The sequence below is a fragment of the Anas platyrhynchos genome, chromosome 27 (genome assembly GCF_047663525.1).
Source record: "Anas platyrhynchos isolate ZD024472 breed Pekin duck chromosome 27, IASCAAS_PekinDuck_T2T, whole genome shotgun sequence".
Taxonomy (NCBI): domain Eukaryota; kingdom Metazoa; phylum Chordata; class Aves; order Anseriformes; family Anatidae; genus Anas; species Anas platyrhynchos.
Window position 1 is genome coordinate 6,274,373 of NC_092613.1, and position 16,367 is coordinate 6,290,739.

Consider the following 16,367-nt stretch of genomic DNA (forward strand, 5'->3'; position numbering starts at 1 on the left):
TAAAATCCTTTTGGTGCTAACGAAAGTGGTCCTGTTTTCTGTTGTTCAGGAAGAAGCAGGAAGTCTTGCTTTTGAGCTTTAATGTGACCGGAAACAATTGACAAATGAGATGCATGGGTTTTTTTTTAATGCCACATGATTGCATTCAAATGCAGTGTGATATTTCAGTGTCTGAAAGCAGTAAGCAAAGCAGCAATGATCAACAATAATGCTGATTCACAGTCCAACAGATGTTTAAAGAACAGCATACGTGATCAAACAAAGGCGTTATTTCAAAGAGGATTTGTAAGGCAAAGGTCTTTCCTGAGTGTAAAGATATTCCAAGTTCTCACGGTGATGTTCCCCTTTGAAAAGAAGACCTAAACTTCTAAAATTTTTCAGAGGTACTTCGTCAGGTACTTTTCAGAGAAGATGGAGGGAGAGGAGATGCAGGGGATAAACTAAAGTAACTTGAGCAGCTGTGAAGGACTTGAGTCTGGTTTTTGTCAGAGCAGTGGAGCAGTGTTGGCCTGTTGACACTGGAAAGCTCAGAAGCAGTCAGCGATTTAGCTCTTGACCAAACAAATTTAATTGCCATGAGGAAGAAGAAGCCCTGAAACTTTCTGCAGCCGCTGTGGCTCTGGGGTGCTTGTTAGAATGGTAGAATATCCCGAATTGGAAGGGACCCACAAGGATCATCGAGTCCAACTCCTAGCTCTGCACAGGACCGAAAATCGGACCCTGTGTCTGAGAGCAGTGTCCAAACAGTTGAACTCCAGAAGGCTCGGAGCCATGACTGTCACCCTAGGGAGCCTGTTCCAGTGCCCGGCTGCCCTCTTGCTGAAGAACCTTTTCCAGCCTGACCCTCCCCTGGTGCAGCTCCGTGCCGTTCCCTCGGTTCAGTGGTCACCAGAGAGAAAAGATCTTGTTTGAGGAGGGAGTGGGGTGCTGAGGCTGGGCCTGTGAGGAGCAGCCTGTTGTGCCCAGAGTGAATTGGGCAGGAAATGCAGTGGGTGAGCATCTTGCTGCTGACAGATGCAGGTCTCCTGGAGGAGTGGCAGCAGGCAGAGGAGGTGCTGGCACACAGGTGAGTAACAGCGGAGGTGGTAACCCCGTCCTGAGCTCTGCTGTCCACCAGTGACTGAGCTTCAGTCCTGTTTGACATCAGATCTTGTCTCAAGCAGGGGTAACAAAGCACTTCTTGTCTGTTGGCCACGTATTCTGTTTGGTGAAGCTCCTGGAGAGCAGCGGGTGACTGGAAGGAGAGGGAGTTCTTCATTTAACATGCAAATAATCCACAGTCCCTGTAGCTGCCTGGCAGGAGTTTCTCACATGTGCTTCTGCCCCAATGTAATCACCACCAAGGACATCGACCCGTCATGGAGCTGTGTTTGAGCTCTGTGATGTTGACTTCAAACAAATGCATTTGGGAAAACTCCTGCCTCAGTTTCCCTTTTCTCTGCTGCTGAGCAGGTATGTTGGATCTGACAGGTAAGTTCCAGTGCAAGAAAGGTGTGTTACAGCTGAGATAACAGTGGGTTCCTGTGACAGTGGAGCTTGGTCCAACCTGTGATTGCCTTTGGCCTGCAAGAAATGAAAGGGTGGCTTTGAAGTGCTGGGGCTGCTGCTGTGGAGGGATTTTCCATTCAGGCATTTTGCAATGCATGTCTGTGTGAAGTGCCTGTGCAGAAGGAAGCTGATTTCGGACAGCGTGAGTATCAGAGTCGTCTTTGTGGAGGGGCTAGGAGGAGTTCCTCTGCTAGAAGAACTCGTCCAGCAGCGCGTGGTGCAGACCACAAATGGCTCTCAGCCCCATAGCTCTGCCAGAAGGGGCAGCTGGGGGTGCAGCAGCAGGAAACAGGAGGGCAGGGTGTTTCCTCTGGCCAGCGGGCTTGTGGTTTGAAATTTGGGTATTGAAATGTGGATGGAGAACCCTCACGGGAAGAGCTGCCCCGCGGTCTGTGAGGGGCAGGGGTGCTGCGAGGCTGTGCTCTGCCTGCCCATGGGCGAGGTGAGGGGCTCCTGGCCAGACCTCAGCCCTGAATTTGGGGCTTCCCACCCCTTGCCCCTCACACCCAGCCCTTGCAGGAACATCCTCCGTGCTCTCACATGAGTGGGGCGAGCTCCTTCCACTCCAGCTCACCCAAAGCCTCGTGCTCATCCCTCTGCCTCTCATCTGGGTCACCAGCTGCGGGTGATGCTGTGACAAAACTGATCCCTTCTGGGCTCGGGGTGAGGATAACATCCCCTGGCGGTCAGCACGGGCCCCTACTGTGATGGCCAGAGCCCTGATGCGTGGGGCCCTGTTTTACCTCCGCTTTGTTCCACTCGGGCTCCTGAATAATGAAGGGCCGTAAGCTGATCCGGCACGGCGCTCGGGTTTCCAAACGGAGGTCAGGGAGGCTCGGGGAGTCTCCACCATCCCCACGGCCTCACCCTGCCCCTCTCCTTGCTGGGGTTTTCCTTGCCACTGGTCCAGCTCCGTGCCCCCAGCTGCTGCACGTGCAGATCCTCGTAATTCAGCAGGTAAAAGGCTGGAGAGCCCAGCCCCATGCTGGTTGTGCCCGGACACCGCAACCTGCGCCGTGGCCCCCTTCTGCAGCACCTTTGGGATTCCCTGCCCAGTGCAAGGACAAGGATGGGGCCGGGCTGTGAGCGAGGGGACCTGCGCCTGGCACAGCCCCAGGGCTGGGTCCGAGGCCCCGCTTCCTCCCACTGGGGCAGGAAGCACCGAGCCCCAGTTCCTTCCTGCGCTGGGCACGGGGCCATGACAAGAACGGCTCCACTGCCTCCTGCAGCTTGTGGCTGGGCAGCAATTCGCTGCCGACCCCGCTGCAGCTCCCCTGGGCCTTCCAGCACGGGAACGGCCCCGTTCTGAGAAGCCAGGGCCGGCCTGAAGGTAGGAGAGGTCCTGGCCAGCGAGGGGGTGAGGGAAACGGGATTGTGGTTCGGATAAATGAAGTGGGAGAGGAGCAGGGCCACCAGCACGTCGCTGGGTCAGGGGGTTGGGACACAGCTCTGGGGGTGCTGCAGGTGGTCGGTGGTGAGCACCGTGGGCACGAGGGCTGCCGGCGGTCCTGCATGGCTCGGGGGAAGTGGTGGGCCCCAAGTGGTGGATTCCCAAAGGAGTTTGGGGTTTGTGGGGGCCTGGTGAGAGCCCCGGGGGGGCTGCTCTCACCTGTGGCTGTGGGGTCGGTGATAGAGAGGGCGGCTGGATGGGACGCAGGCGGTGCCCCCGTGGGATGCCCGGTCCTGGGGGAGGCCGGGGCTGCCCTGACCCCCGCAGCAGGGCTGGGGGCCCTTCGCCCAGCCTGGCTGGTTCACCGAGCTCTCGGCACGGGGTTGAGGCCGCCCATGGACGCTCCTCCTCTGCTGGAGGCAGGTGAGGGCTGGGGTGGGGCTTTGCAGAGCGAGAAACCAGAGCCCGGCCAGAGGAGCTGCGGCCGGCGAGCCCGCACCCACAGCCCAGGTCCCCGCGTGCCCCGTAAGTCTGTGCCATCCCTGTGGGATCGTCCGGAGCGGTGCTGGGGGGTGAGCCATCATCCTCAGGGCCCGTGGGATGGGGCTGCACGGGAAAGGGGTGCCTGGGGAGAGGGCAGGGGGCTGGAGCTTCCCCGTGCTGTTGGCTGCAGGGACCAGGTCGGACCTGAGCGTCCCCTTACCGAGCTGCCCTCGGAGACCCCTCGTGCTGCGGGGAGGTAGGAGACCTGTATCAACCTAAAGCTTTGGCTCTTGGAGTTCAGGGGTAGAGAAATGCATCTCTTCCTCTCCTTCCTCCCCCTGGGCTGACCTTTGAGCAGGGAGACCCGTGGGGTAGCGGGTAGGGCCCTCGGCTGCTTCCCAGGACCAGCAGCGCCCCGAGCAGATGGCATTTGCCTTCACGGGGCTCGGTGCCACCCCAATTTGTCACATCCCCCACTCATGTGAGCAGTGTTTTTTGGCACTGGGTTAAACCATGCCCAGATCTGCCCCGGGGACCCCTCCAGGCAGCGATGAGAGGCGCTGAGCCCTGCCTCGTGCACCCAGCCCTCACCCCGTTGGGCAACGCAGCCCTTTGCCCTGCCTCAGTTTCCCCAGCGCCACGGGACAGTGCTGCCTGGCGCCGCCAAGTCCCAGCTGCTGCCACCCCCTGCGAGCAGCCCGACCTCTCCCAGTGCCACGGGCGGCAGCTGGGAGCATCCGGCCTCTGCTTGCAGCCTTTGTGGAGCGAGGCTGCGCATTTCCTCCTCCTTGTTCCCCTCGGAGTCAAGGCCACTGCTGTCACCAAGCTGTCACGGAGCTGTCTCAGAGTCTGCTGGGCCACGAGTCTCCTGACAAAGCAGAGGAACCGCGACGTGCCCGTGGCACCACGGCGTTGTCCCCACTTGCGCTGATCTCAGCAGGCTGCTGGGGGAGAAATGGAGAAGTGAGACCAGGGAGTTAATCATCATTCACTCGTTACCTTCCGTCCTCTGCTAAGCCTGCGGAGTGGGGCGATGCTGGAGGCTCCAGGAGTGTGCGACCGGGGGGAGACCAACCTCAGGGACCCATCCCCTATGGGATCCCCTTTCCCTGCTCCTCCCCAAGCCAAGCCGTGCTCGGGAGGCTCTGGGGCTGCTCGGCAGCGCCGTGTTTTCCACCCAGGACCCTTTGGCCTCACGGAGCATCACCAGGAGCAGCCCCGTGCAGGGTCGGGTGCTGAGCCCTGGTGTTCCCAGCCCGTCCCCTGGCTTCGGTGCTGTCCCACAGGGCAAAGAAGCCTGGGGGCATGGGGAAGAGCTGGCTGGGGGCAGGGAGCACCCCAAATCCCGCTGTGCTGTGCCCCCTGGGCCTTGGAAGAGGTTTCAAACAGCTCTGAGAGCTTTGAAGGAGAGGCAATAATCAGAGCACAGCCATCACGGCGTCTCCTTTGGACTCTTCCCTGGGTTCAAGCCAGGTGAAGCGGCTCCTCTGCTCCCCTTGGCCGGGCTGGGGCTCGTTAAGGCTGCAATCAGCCGGCCCTACAGGGATGAGAAGATGCGGCTGACCCCGATAACGTGATGCCTCGGCTGATCCCAGCTGCCTCAGCTCAAAGGCTGAGGAGCCTGGGGCGAGAGCACCCTTCGGAGGCTCTGCTTCCGCTGCCGTCTGGAGAGCGTGGGTGTGCTGGGAGCATCCCACATCCATGCTTTGAGCAAGGCTTCGCCTTCCCCTGGGAGCTGCTGACTTTTTACAGAAGTCCTGGGTGAAGCCTGGCAGCTCCCGGCTTTTTTCCTGTGCTGCCTGGGAGGGCTTTTCCTCGGCGGGTCCGTGTTGAAAGGCGCTTTCACCAGACAAGCAGGCGGTTTGGATGCGCGCGCTGGGCACTCGCTCTCCGCTTTCCCCTGTTCCAGGGCAGCCCCAGCATTTAGAATGGAAAAACCCCAGATAAACACAGGAGCCTTTTAGCCTCCTGCCACGCCTCTGCTGCGAGGGAGAATATCTTAAGGGCAATGTGAGCTCCTTGAAGGTGACTTTTCCCCCACCACCACCCCAGGGACAGCTTTCGTGTCGTTCCAAGCAAGGGACGTGGCTGGGCAGGGGTAGGGGTGGCTGCTGGCAGCTGCCTGGGATCAGAGGTGATGGCACAGGTCCTGCCTGCTCGGTGCAGGACGGAGGCAGGAGCAGGGGCTGGGGGCACTGCCTTGTCCCTGTGGTGCCTGTCCTGGGGTCGTGCTGTGCTCTCATCTGCCTTTTCCTCCCCCAGGCCTCAGCGGGCTGGCCCGGTGCTATGAGATGCTCCCTGAAGCGCTGCCTCACGGCTGCGCTCACAGCCTTCGTCCTCCTCCTCCTCTTCCTCCTCCTGCACAGGGGCAGCTGGCAGGAGCAGGAGCCCCTCGAGGTGAGTCCTGCACCGGTGTCATCCCACTGGAGGGGGGAACTGGGATGTCCTCCACTGCACATCCCCTGCCCCGTATGGATCCTCACGGCTGGTTCTGCTCCCTCCCTTGTCCCGTGGCATCCCCAGCTCTGCCTTCTCCCCTCCCTGGCGTTGCTCTGTACGCTTGGGGCTGCCCCGGAGCAGGATTTGGGAGGGCTGGATCTGGGGGCTCTCCCTTGCCCTTTGCTCCCCCCACCTCGCGTGCGTGAGGCTGTCAGCACCCCAGGCTCTGAGCTGACCTCCTGCGGCTCCCATCCAGGTGGAGTTTAAGGACCTACCCCTAGACACCGCCCTGCAGATGCTGAAGCCAGAAGGGGCCCTGAACATCCTCCAGGACCCGGACAACCTCTCTGCGCCCCACAACGTCTCCTACCACCTCCTCGCTGGCTCCCTGCCGCCCCGCAAGAGTGAGTGGCTCTGGGACCCTGGGTTGGGCAGGGCTCTGGGGTTGTGCTCCCTCAGCAGGAGGTGGAGCTGGGTGACTGGGGCAACCCCAGGGTGGGAGATGCACATCGAGCTCTTGGACAGGTACGCAAAAAGCAATTCACGTGCCCTGGGGAGGAGCTCAGGGCAGCCCCGGGCACATTTGTGCCAAAACCAGTGACCCAGCATGGAGTCACAGAACGGTTTGGGTTGGAAGGGACCTTAAAGATCGTCTAATCCCAACCCCTGCCATGGGTGGGGACACCTCCCACTGGATCAGGTCACGCAAAGCCCCATCCAACCTGGCCTTGAGCACCTCCAAGCACGAGGCATCCACGGCTTCTCTGGGCAGACACGCGCTGTGCTGTACAGACCAGGAATGAGAGAAGTTGCAGCAAGAGTGAAATCTGAACAAAAACCACAAGTTGTCCACAGGGAAGGCGCAGAATTGCCTCATCCCCCTGTGTTTCATCGTCATGAGGTTCAGAATGGGGTAGAGACATTGCTCCGAGGACACGTAGCTGTACCATGACACCATCCCAGACCCGCAGACTGTATCTGCACTTTCTTCCCCACATTTCATGTTTTTAAGGTGTCTTTTTTCCTGGATATTTCCTCTTTGGAAGAGCCCCTGACTTCTCATCCTGGCCTCTCTCTGCCCTTTGGTACAGTTTTTGGTACCTCCTGAGATGCTGGTGGCTTCAGGAAGGACCCCTGAGCTGGCTTGCAGGGAAAAAATCTCCCTGTGGTGCATCCTGGGTCTCCCCCTCAGACTGCTGATGCTTTTTTTTTTTTTTTTGCCTTGCAGAGTTCTTGGCGGTGGGGCTGGCGTCAGTGCGGCGGCCACGCGGCTACTACCTCCCGGCCACACTCACGTCCCTCTTCAAGCAGTCGACAAAGGAGGAGCTGCAGGAGATGGTGGTGGTGGTGCACCTTGCTGACACGGACCCTGGCTGGAACGCCCGGGTGGCCGCCGACATCACCCGCAAGTTTGCTCACCGCATCCTCCTGGGCCAGCTCCTGCTGATCCACGCTCCCCAGGAGTTTTACCCGACCCTGGAGGGCCTCAAGAGAAACTACAATGACCCAGAGGAGCGGGTGAAGTTCAGGTCCAAACAGAACGTGGATTACGCCTTCCTCCTGGCCTTCGCCGCCAACCTTTCCTCCTACTACTTGATGATCGAGGACGACGTGTGGTCTGCCAAGTCCTTCTTCACGGCCATCCAAAAGGCAGTGGCCTCGCAGGAAGGCACGACCTGGGCCACCCTCGAGTTCTCCAAGCTGGGCTACATCGGTAAGCTCTACCGCTCCAGTGACCTTCCTCGCCTGGCTCGCTTCCTCCTCCTCTTCTACCAGGAGATGCCCTGTGACTGGCTGCTGGTCTACTTTCGCCTCCTGCTCACCCAGAAGGACGTCATCCGCTTCAAGCCCTCCCTCTTCCAGCACATGGGCCTCTACTCCTCCTTCCAGGGCACCGTCAACCGGCTGGAGGACGACGAGTTCGAGGCCGACGCCATGGACCTCCCGGACAACCCTCCCGCAGCCTTGTTCACCAGCATGACCGTCTTTGAGAACTATGAGCCCCTCAAGGCTTACAGCGCCTCAGGGGGGTACTTTTGGGGGAAAAACCCAGAAGATGGCAGCACCTTCTGCATCGTCTTCCAACAGCCAGCCCGCATCACCCGTGTGCGGGTGCGGACGGGCTCTGATGAGCGCCAGGGGGATTTCTTGCGCGCGGGGGTGCTGGAGCTGGGCCGGAGGCGACGGGCTGATGGCCGGGACTGCTCTGCCTACATCACCGTGGGCACCTTCGAGAAGGGGCTCTTTGAGCGCAGGGGGCTGGAGAAGGGAGCTCCCGGCCCCGTGGAGTGCGTGCGGATCCGGGTGACCAAGGGCCAGAGCGAGTGGCTCATCATCCAGAGCATCGACATCTGGACGGCGGCAGACAGCTGACCGCGGGGCGCTGGAGCGGTTGGGTTTTTGCACTAACAAGGAGCTTTTATTTTTTTCTCAGCCCCTTTTCGGATGGGGAATTAAATTATTCAGTCCCACCGGTCCTGCCTGCTGTCTCCAGAGGGATGGCGGGGCAGCGAGGACGTGGATGGGGTCAGCCCAGGGGATGCTGCAGCAGGCGGTGCCCAGCCCCAGGTGGTTGGGTTCTGCTGTGGGGCTGCAGCCCCGATTTGTAGGGGGCAGTGATCTTGCGTGGTCTGTGTGCCCAGACAGAGCTACCAGCTTCCCTGCTTAGAGCAGGGCCCTGCTTCCTTCACCTCCTGGTGTCCTTCGTGGCACCTCCTTTTCCCTGCAACCCCCCCCGCCCCAAACTTCCCCCCTGGGATCCCAGAGCCCTCTAATGCTGTCCTCTAATTAGCCAGGCAGCAGCATTTTTTGCAACCTCTCTGTATCACACCGTCCCCACCTTAGCTGTCGAACCCATCGCTTCCCAATTTCTAACCTGTTTTCCTTATCCCATTTCCAAGCTGTTCCAAGGCCAGAGGCCAAGGGAAGGAGTTGGGGTGCTGCTGCTCCCCGAACCCCAGGAGCAGGGAGCCAGGAGCCTGGGTGCTGGCAGCAGGACCCCTGCCCCATGGGGGCTGCTGATCTCTGCTGTTTCGGAGGGGCACCGGCCACCAGATGGACCCATCGGCCCGGCGCAGTCCTTCCACGCCACCCAGGGCAGCTCCCACCTCAAAACCTGTGCTCGGGCCCTTCAGGCAGCTCTGCCCTCTCCCCGCAGCACAGAAAATGTGACCTCAGTCTAATTCAAAGCCCTGGGTAGGTTTTTAGGCAAGCATGGTGCTAAAGGGTAGCTGGGGTAAATGTAGGCTGCCAGAGCAAAGCCCCCACAGAGCTTCTGTTTGGATTTTTTCTGGCTGTATCAAAAGCTGCTGGCCGTAGTGTGCAGGGCAGTGTGACCAGCATCTCTCCCAGGCAGGCTTTTAGCAGCAATTGCTCAGTTTTCAATGAACACGGAGGAATTGTAATCTGCTCGAGAGCCTGGCAGCAAGCACAGCCCAGCACAAAGCAGATCCGGGAGCAGCTTGAGCCCAGCCCTCCCCCACCACGAAGCCCCCAAGTGCTGTAACCGCAGCCTCACGGTCCTGCAGCAGCTTCTCCCTGAAAAAAGCCAGCACGGGACTAGGTCTTTTTCTGCATTTAATGTAGAGATGCTACATGATAAACTTCAGCACCTTCCTGACGTTACACATGTTCTCACTGGGATACATGCTGCAGAATCACCTCGTTTTCCTCCACCAGCAGCAGTAGTTCAGAGGTCTCTGAGAATTCTGAGGAGCGTAAGTGTGACCTGGCTGGGGACATGAGACCCAGGCAGGCAGAGCTCCAGCAAAGCCTTTGCCTCGGTTCTCTTGGACACAAATGCCCCCGATGCGCTGTGTGAGTACCAAGGATTACAAATGTGGGTACAATCAAAAATCTTTCTCCCCAGTGTACTTTTATCCACTGCTAAGGGAGGAAAGCAAAGATAAATCTGCATTTTTACCTGGTGGTCCTTTACTTGTTAATGTACTAATCACTTTTTTCTGCACAGAAACAAACTGCAATGTCGGTTATGCTGGTGTAAGCCTGGAGAAACTCCACTGACCGGAGTGGAAATCCACCCGGGTTACACCAGAGTAAGTGCAAGCAGCAGCTGAGGACTGGCAGGGACCCACTCCTCGTCCTCCCAGTGCAACGCTCGTGTCTCAGCACCACAACACCCAATTCTCAGCAGTGCCAACTAGAGAGGGAGGTGGCTTCTTTATCCTGGAGCAGCACCACGTAATTTCTTCCACATAAATGATCCCGTTAGCATCCCAGGAACACTAAGCCAGCTCCCAGCACTCCACAAGACACCTGGTCTCTAATGCGGGGCGTGGGCTGATGGAGGCTGTGGCTGGAGCTGCAGCCCCTGCACAGACCAGTGCATGAACCGGAGCGGCAGCGCTGCGCACGGCCGTCCTCATGCAGCCACGGGCCAGCAGGCAGCGCAGGTCTCAGCTGAGCTAAGGTTAAGGAGCCTCTGAGGCTCCTTACGTAAAGGGCAAGGGGACAAAACCAGGGGCAAGCACTTTGGCCTGCTCGTCTCTAAAAAGAGGGTAAATCGGAGAGGGTGAGAGCTCTCAGTCCAGCACCAGGGCTGTCCTGAGGGATGGCTCGCTGTCTGTCTCGACCAGCTGAGCTACCCTGCCTCTCAGGAAGCGGTGCCACACGTCTGCTCCTCTAGCTCAGCATCTTGTGGCGGTCGAAAACCGTCTTCCTCTGCTCCTGCACCTGGCGCTTCCAGCGCTGCTGGGCTCCCTCCACCCTTTCCAGCACCGTGTTGGCTCTGGCCCCGGATGGGGTGGGGGCTGCAGCCAAGGAGTGAGCGTCCTACAATGGAAAGAAACGGTGAAAAAGGTCAGCAATGTCAGAAGGCCCCTTGGGTAAGCATCCATCGTGGCACAAAAACACCAAGGCAATCCTGAGACCTATCCCAAGGAGTTTACAGTCCAGAGTGCTACAGCAAGATAAAGCTCCCCAGATATCAGGCATCTACAGCATACACCTAGATCTAAATATGAGTTATTCCTTTGGAGCAGCGGAGCAAAAGCATGCTGTTAGGATACAATTCATCTTCTCCTGCAGGACCTCATTTTTCAGCAGGGGAAGGCTATGGCTAAACTGTGCACTCAGAGCAGCTACTCCTCACTCACATCCGAGTAGTAAACAGCTTGGCCAGACAGTTTATACTTATAACAAAGTATAAACACGACAGCCTGATCCAGCAGAGTACCTTCAAACACAGCAGCTTCCCTCAAACTGTGACTGAGCTCATTGCAGCTGCTGGGGCTGATCCCACACGGGACCAGAGGGCACAAGCCTGAGGCCAGGCTGTCTCCCCGTCTGCTGTTCTCTTCTTCCATCCCACCACCCCGGCTCCACCATGAGCAGCCATGCACTGCATGTGCCAGCAGCACAGCCTCACCTCGTTCTCCTCCTCGTTGTGCAGGGGCTGGGTGTAAGCATCTGGCTTGCGGATCAGAGGGTCCACCAGCACAAGGAAAGCCATGTACAGCAGCAGCGCCCCAACCACGGACAAGTAAATGATGATGATCACCTGCAGTTAAGGACAGCGCAGTGAAAAGGGATCAGCAGTACAGATAAGAAGCACCACAGAGGCCAGGAAGCTCCCTTCACAGCTACCTCTGATGTTTGATCTCTTCCCTCATTCTCACTTTGCTCACTAGAATGACCTATGACCTTGTCTGGATCATCACCCTTCCTGCAAGAAGGAAGACAATTACAAGCCATGCTGATTTCCGTGCATCGTGTCCATTACAGACATGCTGCACGTGAAAGGAGACCAACAGGATGGGCACCCAGTCCAAGCTGTGCTTCCACAACCTCACAAGGAGACTGGGCTCCCATTTGCCTCCTCCTCACTGCCAGGAGTGTTTCCGACTCAGACACAGTGCCCCTGACACCACCATGGGGTGTCAGCTGTGACAGCTTTGTTGTCCCTTGCTGGGCTCCTCTCCACCACCCCCCCGGCTGTGCCCGGGACGGCGTGGTGTCACAGGGAGCAGTTACCTTGATGGTGGTGGTGCTGCGCTCCTCGTACTTGCATTCACACAGCAGGCAGTATGCCTCCACGTCGTTCCCGGGCACTGGCATGGGCTCCACAACATGCAGGCAGTTGCTGCAACACAAGGAAACCGAGATCAGCAACAGGACAAGGTGAACCCGGTGCTCTGGGGAAGGATACTGGGGTCACTTTGTCCCAGCTTTCCCATCTGGCTGATAACGCTGCCTGGAGTTCCCTCACAGCCAGTCCAAGGTTCCTGGGACGGATTGCCACAGCACCTTCTGCAGGGCAAAAGTCCAGGTGAAAGGGACTGGAGGGTAAAACCTCCATCTGCTGAGAGCCATGGCCTGAGAAACCATCCCTCCCACGTTCCCAAATCTCTGTCCAAAACATGCCCCTCACCCGGGCTGAGCATCACCTACTGGAACAACTTCCTCCACAAACGCACAGGCAGCAAATTTCTCCCCCAGCACTGGCTGGAAACTCCGGAGTGTTTCACGGAGCAACCCCTCAGGCTTCAACGTGCAACTCACCAGTCCTTCTGCGACACATTCTTGTTGTAGATGTGCCCACTGATGTTCCGGTACGGGGGACAGATGCACTTGCAGCGGATGTCCTCCGAGCTCTGCAGAAGCACGAGGAGACAGCGTTAGTGAGTGAACAGATGGGAACAGTTCTGGGCTGTGGGAAAAGACAGAACATTCTCTGAGAGAGATGACTTCGTGCCACATCCCTGATTTCTGCTCTGCTTCTTTCACATCAGTAGCTTTGAAATCTTAAAACGTCTTGAGCACCTCTGCTCCAGAGACCAGGTGGTCTTCAAATTTTAAAATGCAAACTCCAAAACATGACATAAGGCAGGGCAGAGGCTACTGTAATATCTAAAGCTGTGAATGGACATGACAAATCCATACACAGGCACTGACCTCTTACAGCACTTCTTACCTTTGCAAATTTTCATAAAAAATCAGTTGTTTCTCTTCCATTTTTGTGCCTGTTGTACTACACTCAGTGCTTGTGTCAGAAGCTGTTCACTCACCTTGCTGGCGTGTGCTGGAGGAGAAAGGACGCAGCTCAGCAGTGCGACCAGCAGCACGGAGCTTGCACATTTCCAGGTGCACTGGGCAAACATTGTGCAAACCTGAGGAAATAAAAACTCACATCCAGGATAAGGGATCTTGGCATTCAGTGCAGCCAGAACACGTTTCTTTGAGCTTTCCCTTTTGACCCACTTATCTCTGTTTTAACCAAGAAGTAGGGGTTTATCTCTGTATCTAAAGAGCTTCCACCACCTATTGCCATGCACCCCAACTACCTTCTGCAACAAAATATTTGTGACTTGCTGACCATTTCACCCCCACAACTGCACACAACCTCCTGTATCACCCGCAGACCAAGGGTAAGCTAAAGAACTACACTGGGGCCTCGCTGCTGAACTGCCCAATAAACGTAAATCATTCACCTTCCGATACCAGCGTTTTGCCCCTGCATGGGTCAACATATTTTCCTCTCTTGCAAGCCATGCCAGGAGTTCCTTTACCTCAGGGAAGTGAAGTCCTATTTTATTTTTGTTTGGAGTAATTTCGAGTTGTTAAGTCACGCTACAAAGGCACAGATAACGTTTTTATAGAGGTGTGCGTTTGCACAAATCCAAAGGAGTATGAGTTCATTGCTGCAAAAAGCAAAGTTAGCCTCTGAGGTATGCCAAGGCTGGCGTTCACCTTTGCAACAACCGCGTGCCTGGAGCCGAGAGGCACTGCAGGGCTCGTGGTACCGCCTCGGGGAGGGCTCTGAAAAGCCACTTCAGTTTTCATCAAGGAAGATAATTTACAGCTCATCAGCTCCATGCAGCTCATGTTAATCCCCCAGCCAGCTCCAGGAACTTGTATTTTGTGAGCTCACACAATCCATTGTTAGTATTTTCACCTATGTAGTGTTGCATCACCATTTGCTTTTTCTTGTTTCAATACGCTATAAATTCAGGTACCTAGTTCCCATTAGATTTTATGGATTATGAACACCAAGTTCCTCTCCTCTCGCCTTTATCTAAACAGAACACCAGCCACTCACTATCTAACAAGCTGATCTGCCAAAATCCATCAAAACACATTCCGATCTTGTGAGTTTATCACAGGCCTTGTTAACGCTTTGCAATGCACTTTGCAGGAACCTCCTCAAACCACGGCTCTTTCGGGACATCCTGATTTTAAGCTCTTCATCAGAAACACGGGCTGAGGTCCGACAGCCTTGGGTTGCAGTCTGCATTCCCCATTGTACTCCAGTGCTTTTGAACTGCTACCCATTTGGATTTGTAACGCAACAATGGCTTAAGCTCTTTTAAGTTCAGATCATCGGAACAACCCCAAACCGTTATTTTTAATACAAGCAGGGGAAAACATGTGATATGTTACACGATGTTTACCAGGAACAAAATAAAAGCTTGGAAGGACGCCTAGACACCAAGTCTAGAGCCATCATGAACTGTAAAGCGCTGGGGACAATTCACACGTGGTTATTCCCCAGACTGATGGAACTCATCCAAAGGGGCACAGGCACAGCTTGCCCAGAGAGGTTCTGGATGCCCCATCCCTGGAGGTGTTCAAGACAACATTGGATGAGGCCCTGGGCAGCCTGATCTATGGGATTGGAACTGGGTGATCTGAGGTCCCTTCCAACCCAACCCAACCCATCCCATCCCTCTACAAAATGCTTTATTTTCCATAAAAAAAAGCGCCCGAGTCCCAACTAACACCCCGCAGCAACGCCAACAACGGCGGGGAAGAGGGATGGGGCTGAAGGCTCTGAGGGTGACCGAGCAGCAGCTCCCCACCACCACCACCACATCTCCTCACCACATCTCCTCACCACCCCCTCCACCACCTCCTCCCCTCACCACAGCCCCTCAGCTCCGACCCCTCCCCGTCTCGCCGGGCTCCCCGTGCCCGGGGCTCCCCTCAGCTCCCTGCCCCGGCCGCTCGGCCCCGGCTGCGGGTCCCCACAGCCGCTAAAAGGGGCGAGAGACCGCGGGGCTCCCAGACATGGCATCCCCAGCGGGGCCCCTGACAGGAACGGGACGGACACAGCCCCCCCTCCCCTCAACCGCCCACCCCCCACTGCCGCCGGCCCCTACCTGGCGCACGACGCCGGCGTCCCCCGCCCTCGCTAGTCCCGCCCCCGCTCCCGTCCGCGCACGCCCATTGGTTGCAGTTTGACGGGCAGCCCGCGCGGCCAGTCAGGAAGCAGAACGGCCCGCCGGGGCTTGAGGGGGGATCAGGCGCTGTGCTGCCGGGTCCTCAGAGCCGGGGGGGCGCGGGGCTGGGTGTGGTGTCTCCGGTACCCTCCGTCTTTTCCCTGCTTTTGCAGTGTTCACACCAAAATGTTGCTCAGAAATGTGAAAAGCTGGGCTGTAGCACGGCCCTAGCATCTGGATTTGGCTGCTGTAGTGGTGTAAATTGCGTTTAGGGTCCTCGAGGTCCCCAGTCCCGCAGCCCAGTGAGTTGGGTTTAATCCTGACCAAAGCTGAATTTAACCCACAGACCCGCTTCTGCTCCTTCGTTATGCTACGGAGGATGTGCCTTTTTCCCAAAGATCATGGGGCCTTGTGGTTGTTCAAAGGGGACGCTTCAGAGACCTGGCTGCTGGGGGCTCTCGTTGTGCCCCCTTTTCTGTGGCAAACCGAGCTTGGGGTTTGCAAATAACACAGGCTCACAGGTGGCTTTGCCCAGCCCTGCAAACACCCCACTATGCACCCAGCTATGGGAATTACCCATATAAAAGCATATTCTCAGCCCATGGCTATAACGTGCAAGATGCTGCCCTCGGCATGGCCGCGTTCCCTGCACACGTTATAGGGTCACGGCCTCTGCCAGCTGGACTGATCCCAGTAAATACCCCCTGAGAATAAGCCTGGGTGTTGGATGCACAAGGTACTTTAATCCTTTCCTCCTCCTCCAGTGCTGCCAAAGGGAAGAACCCCGGTGGTGCTAACTCGCTGCTCTTGCTTCTGAGCAGAACCTTAGCTGCAGGATGCTGCCGGCGTTGGGAAATAGGTGAGTTTTTACAGGCTTAAAGGCCAGAGGACCACAGGGCTTTCATGTCACTAACTTTCCCAGTGACATGGATAAGGACTTGTTTTTATCTTCTCTGATATCTTTTGTCACAGCACTCTCCTCTTTGTTCTTCTGCAGCATAAAGATAGATACCAGTGCTTCTCGTGGGGCTGGAGTAAGCTGGATGGGCACTTGAAGAAAGCAGCTTAACCTCGTGACAAGATGCTGAGCAGTCCTGCTGGAGAAAGTAAAGAAATGACCCAGGCCGCTGAGACACCAAAGGTAGGGATCAGTTTTTCAGGTGAGTGCCTGTGTACCTCATGCTAGGGAGTGCCTCAGAGACAGGCCCACCAAATATGAGTTTGAAAGTTACATTTCAGGTTCAGGAGGCTGATTTCCTCTGTGAGCCTGGCCTTGTAGTGCGGGATTTCCCTGTACGTGATTTTTTTTCGGGTCAGGCTGCTCCCCAGAA

General features: G+C 56.9%; 3 protein-coding genes across 13 annotated transcripts in view; 2 read left to right on the plus strand and 1 right to left on the minus strand.

Moving 5' to 3' along the window:
* Positions 1-174: 174 nt before the first annotated feature.
* LOC101799353 (alpha-1,6-mannosyl-glycoprotein 4-beta-N-acetylglucosaminyltransferase) lies at positions 175-8,331 on the plus strand. 8 transcript variants are annotated; one of them, XM_027444978.3, is made up of 5 exons: positions 175-1,066; positions 1,148-1,452; positions 5,684-5,818; positions 6,117-6,264; positions 7,089-8,331. In XM_027444978.3, exons 3-5 carry the CDS (start codon positions 5,708-5,710, stop codon positions 8,231-8,233), a joined length of 1,404 nt encoding a protein of 467 aa, XP_027300779.2. In that variant the 5' UTR covers positions 175-1,066; positions 1,148-1,452; positions 5,684-5,707; the 3' UTR covers positions 8,234-8,331. The 8 variants fall into 8 exon arrangements, with proteins under 8 accessions (XP_027300779.2, XP_027300777.2, XP_027300783.2 ...); XM_027444976.3 differs by having other exon boundaries at positions 1,164-1,452; XM_072028275.1 differs by lacking the exons at positions 175-1,066; positions 1,148-1,452 and adding exons at positions 1,465-2,878; positions 3,612-5,446.
* A 1,092-nt stretch (positions 8,332-9,423) lies between these two features.
* Positions 9,424-15,114, minus strand: TMEM9 (transmembrane protein 9). Its single transcript, XM_027444994.3, has 6 exons — positions 14,977-15,114; positions 12,886-12,987; positions 12,380-12,471; positions 11,852-11,960; positions 11,247-11,378; positions 9,424-10,651 (listed from the first exon to the last, which is right to left on the minus strand). Exons 2-6 carry the CDS (start codon positions 12,976-12,978, stop codon positions 10,502-10,504), a joined length of 576 nt encoding a protein of 191 aa, XP_027300795.2. The 5' UTR covers positions 12,979-12,987; positions 14,977-15,114; the 3' UTR covers positions 9,424-10,501.
* Positions 15,115-15,147: 33 nt separating this feature from the next.
* The window catches only part of IGFN1 (immunoglobulin like and fibronectin type III domain containing 1), a 48,980-nt gene continuing 47,760 nt past the window's right edge, over positions 15,148-16,367 (plus strand). For all 4 annotated transcript variants that reach the window (XM_072028269.1, XM_072028272.1, XM_072028273.1 and 1 more), the window contains exons 1-2: positions 15,148-15,895; positions 16,034-16,177. The gene's annotated coding sequence lies outside the window, so the exon portion shown is untranslated. The remainder of the gene's footprint in view (positions 15,896-16,033; positions 16,178-16,367) is intronic.

Excerpts from the sequence above, each read along its gene's own strand:
- TMEM9 (XM_027444994.3), bottom strand. The coding sequence starts at position 12,978 with ATGTTTGCCCAGTGCACCTGGAAATGTGCAAGCTCCGTGCTGCTGGTC. Across the intron at positions 11,961-12,379 it reads AATGTGTCGCAGAAGGACTG|CAACTGCCTGCATGTTGTGG; the intron begins GTGAGTTGCACG and ends CTTGTGTTGCAG. Across the intron at positions 11,379-11,851 it reads GCAGCACCACCACCATCAAG|GTGATCATCATCATTTACTT; the intron begins GTAACTGCTCCC and ends CCTTAACTGCAG.
- LOC101799353 (XM_072028274.1), top strand. The coding sequence starts at position 3,061 with ATGGCTCGGGGGAAGTGGTGGGCCCCAAGTGGTGGATTCCCAAAGGAG. Across the intron at positions 5,819-6,116 it reads AGGAGCAGGAGCCCCTCGAG|GTGGAGTTTAAGGACCTACC; the intron begins GTGAGTCCTGCA and ends GCTCCCATCCAG. Across the intron at positions 6,265-7,088 it reads CTCCCTGCCGCCCCGCAAGA|AGTTCTTGGCGGTGGGGCTG; the intron begins GTGAGTGGCTCT and ends TTTGCCTTGCAG.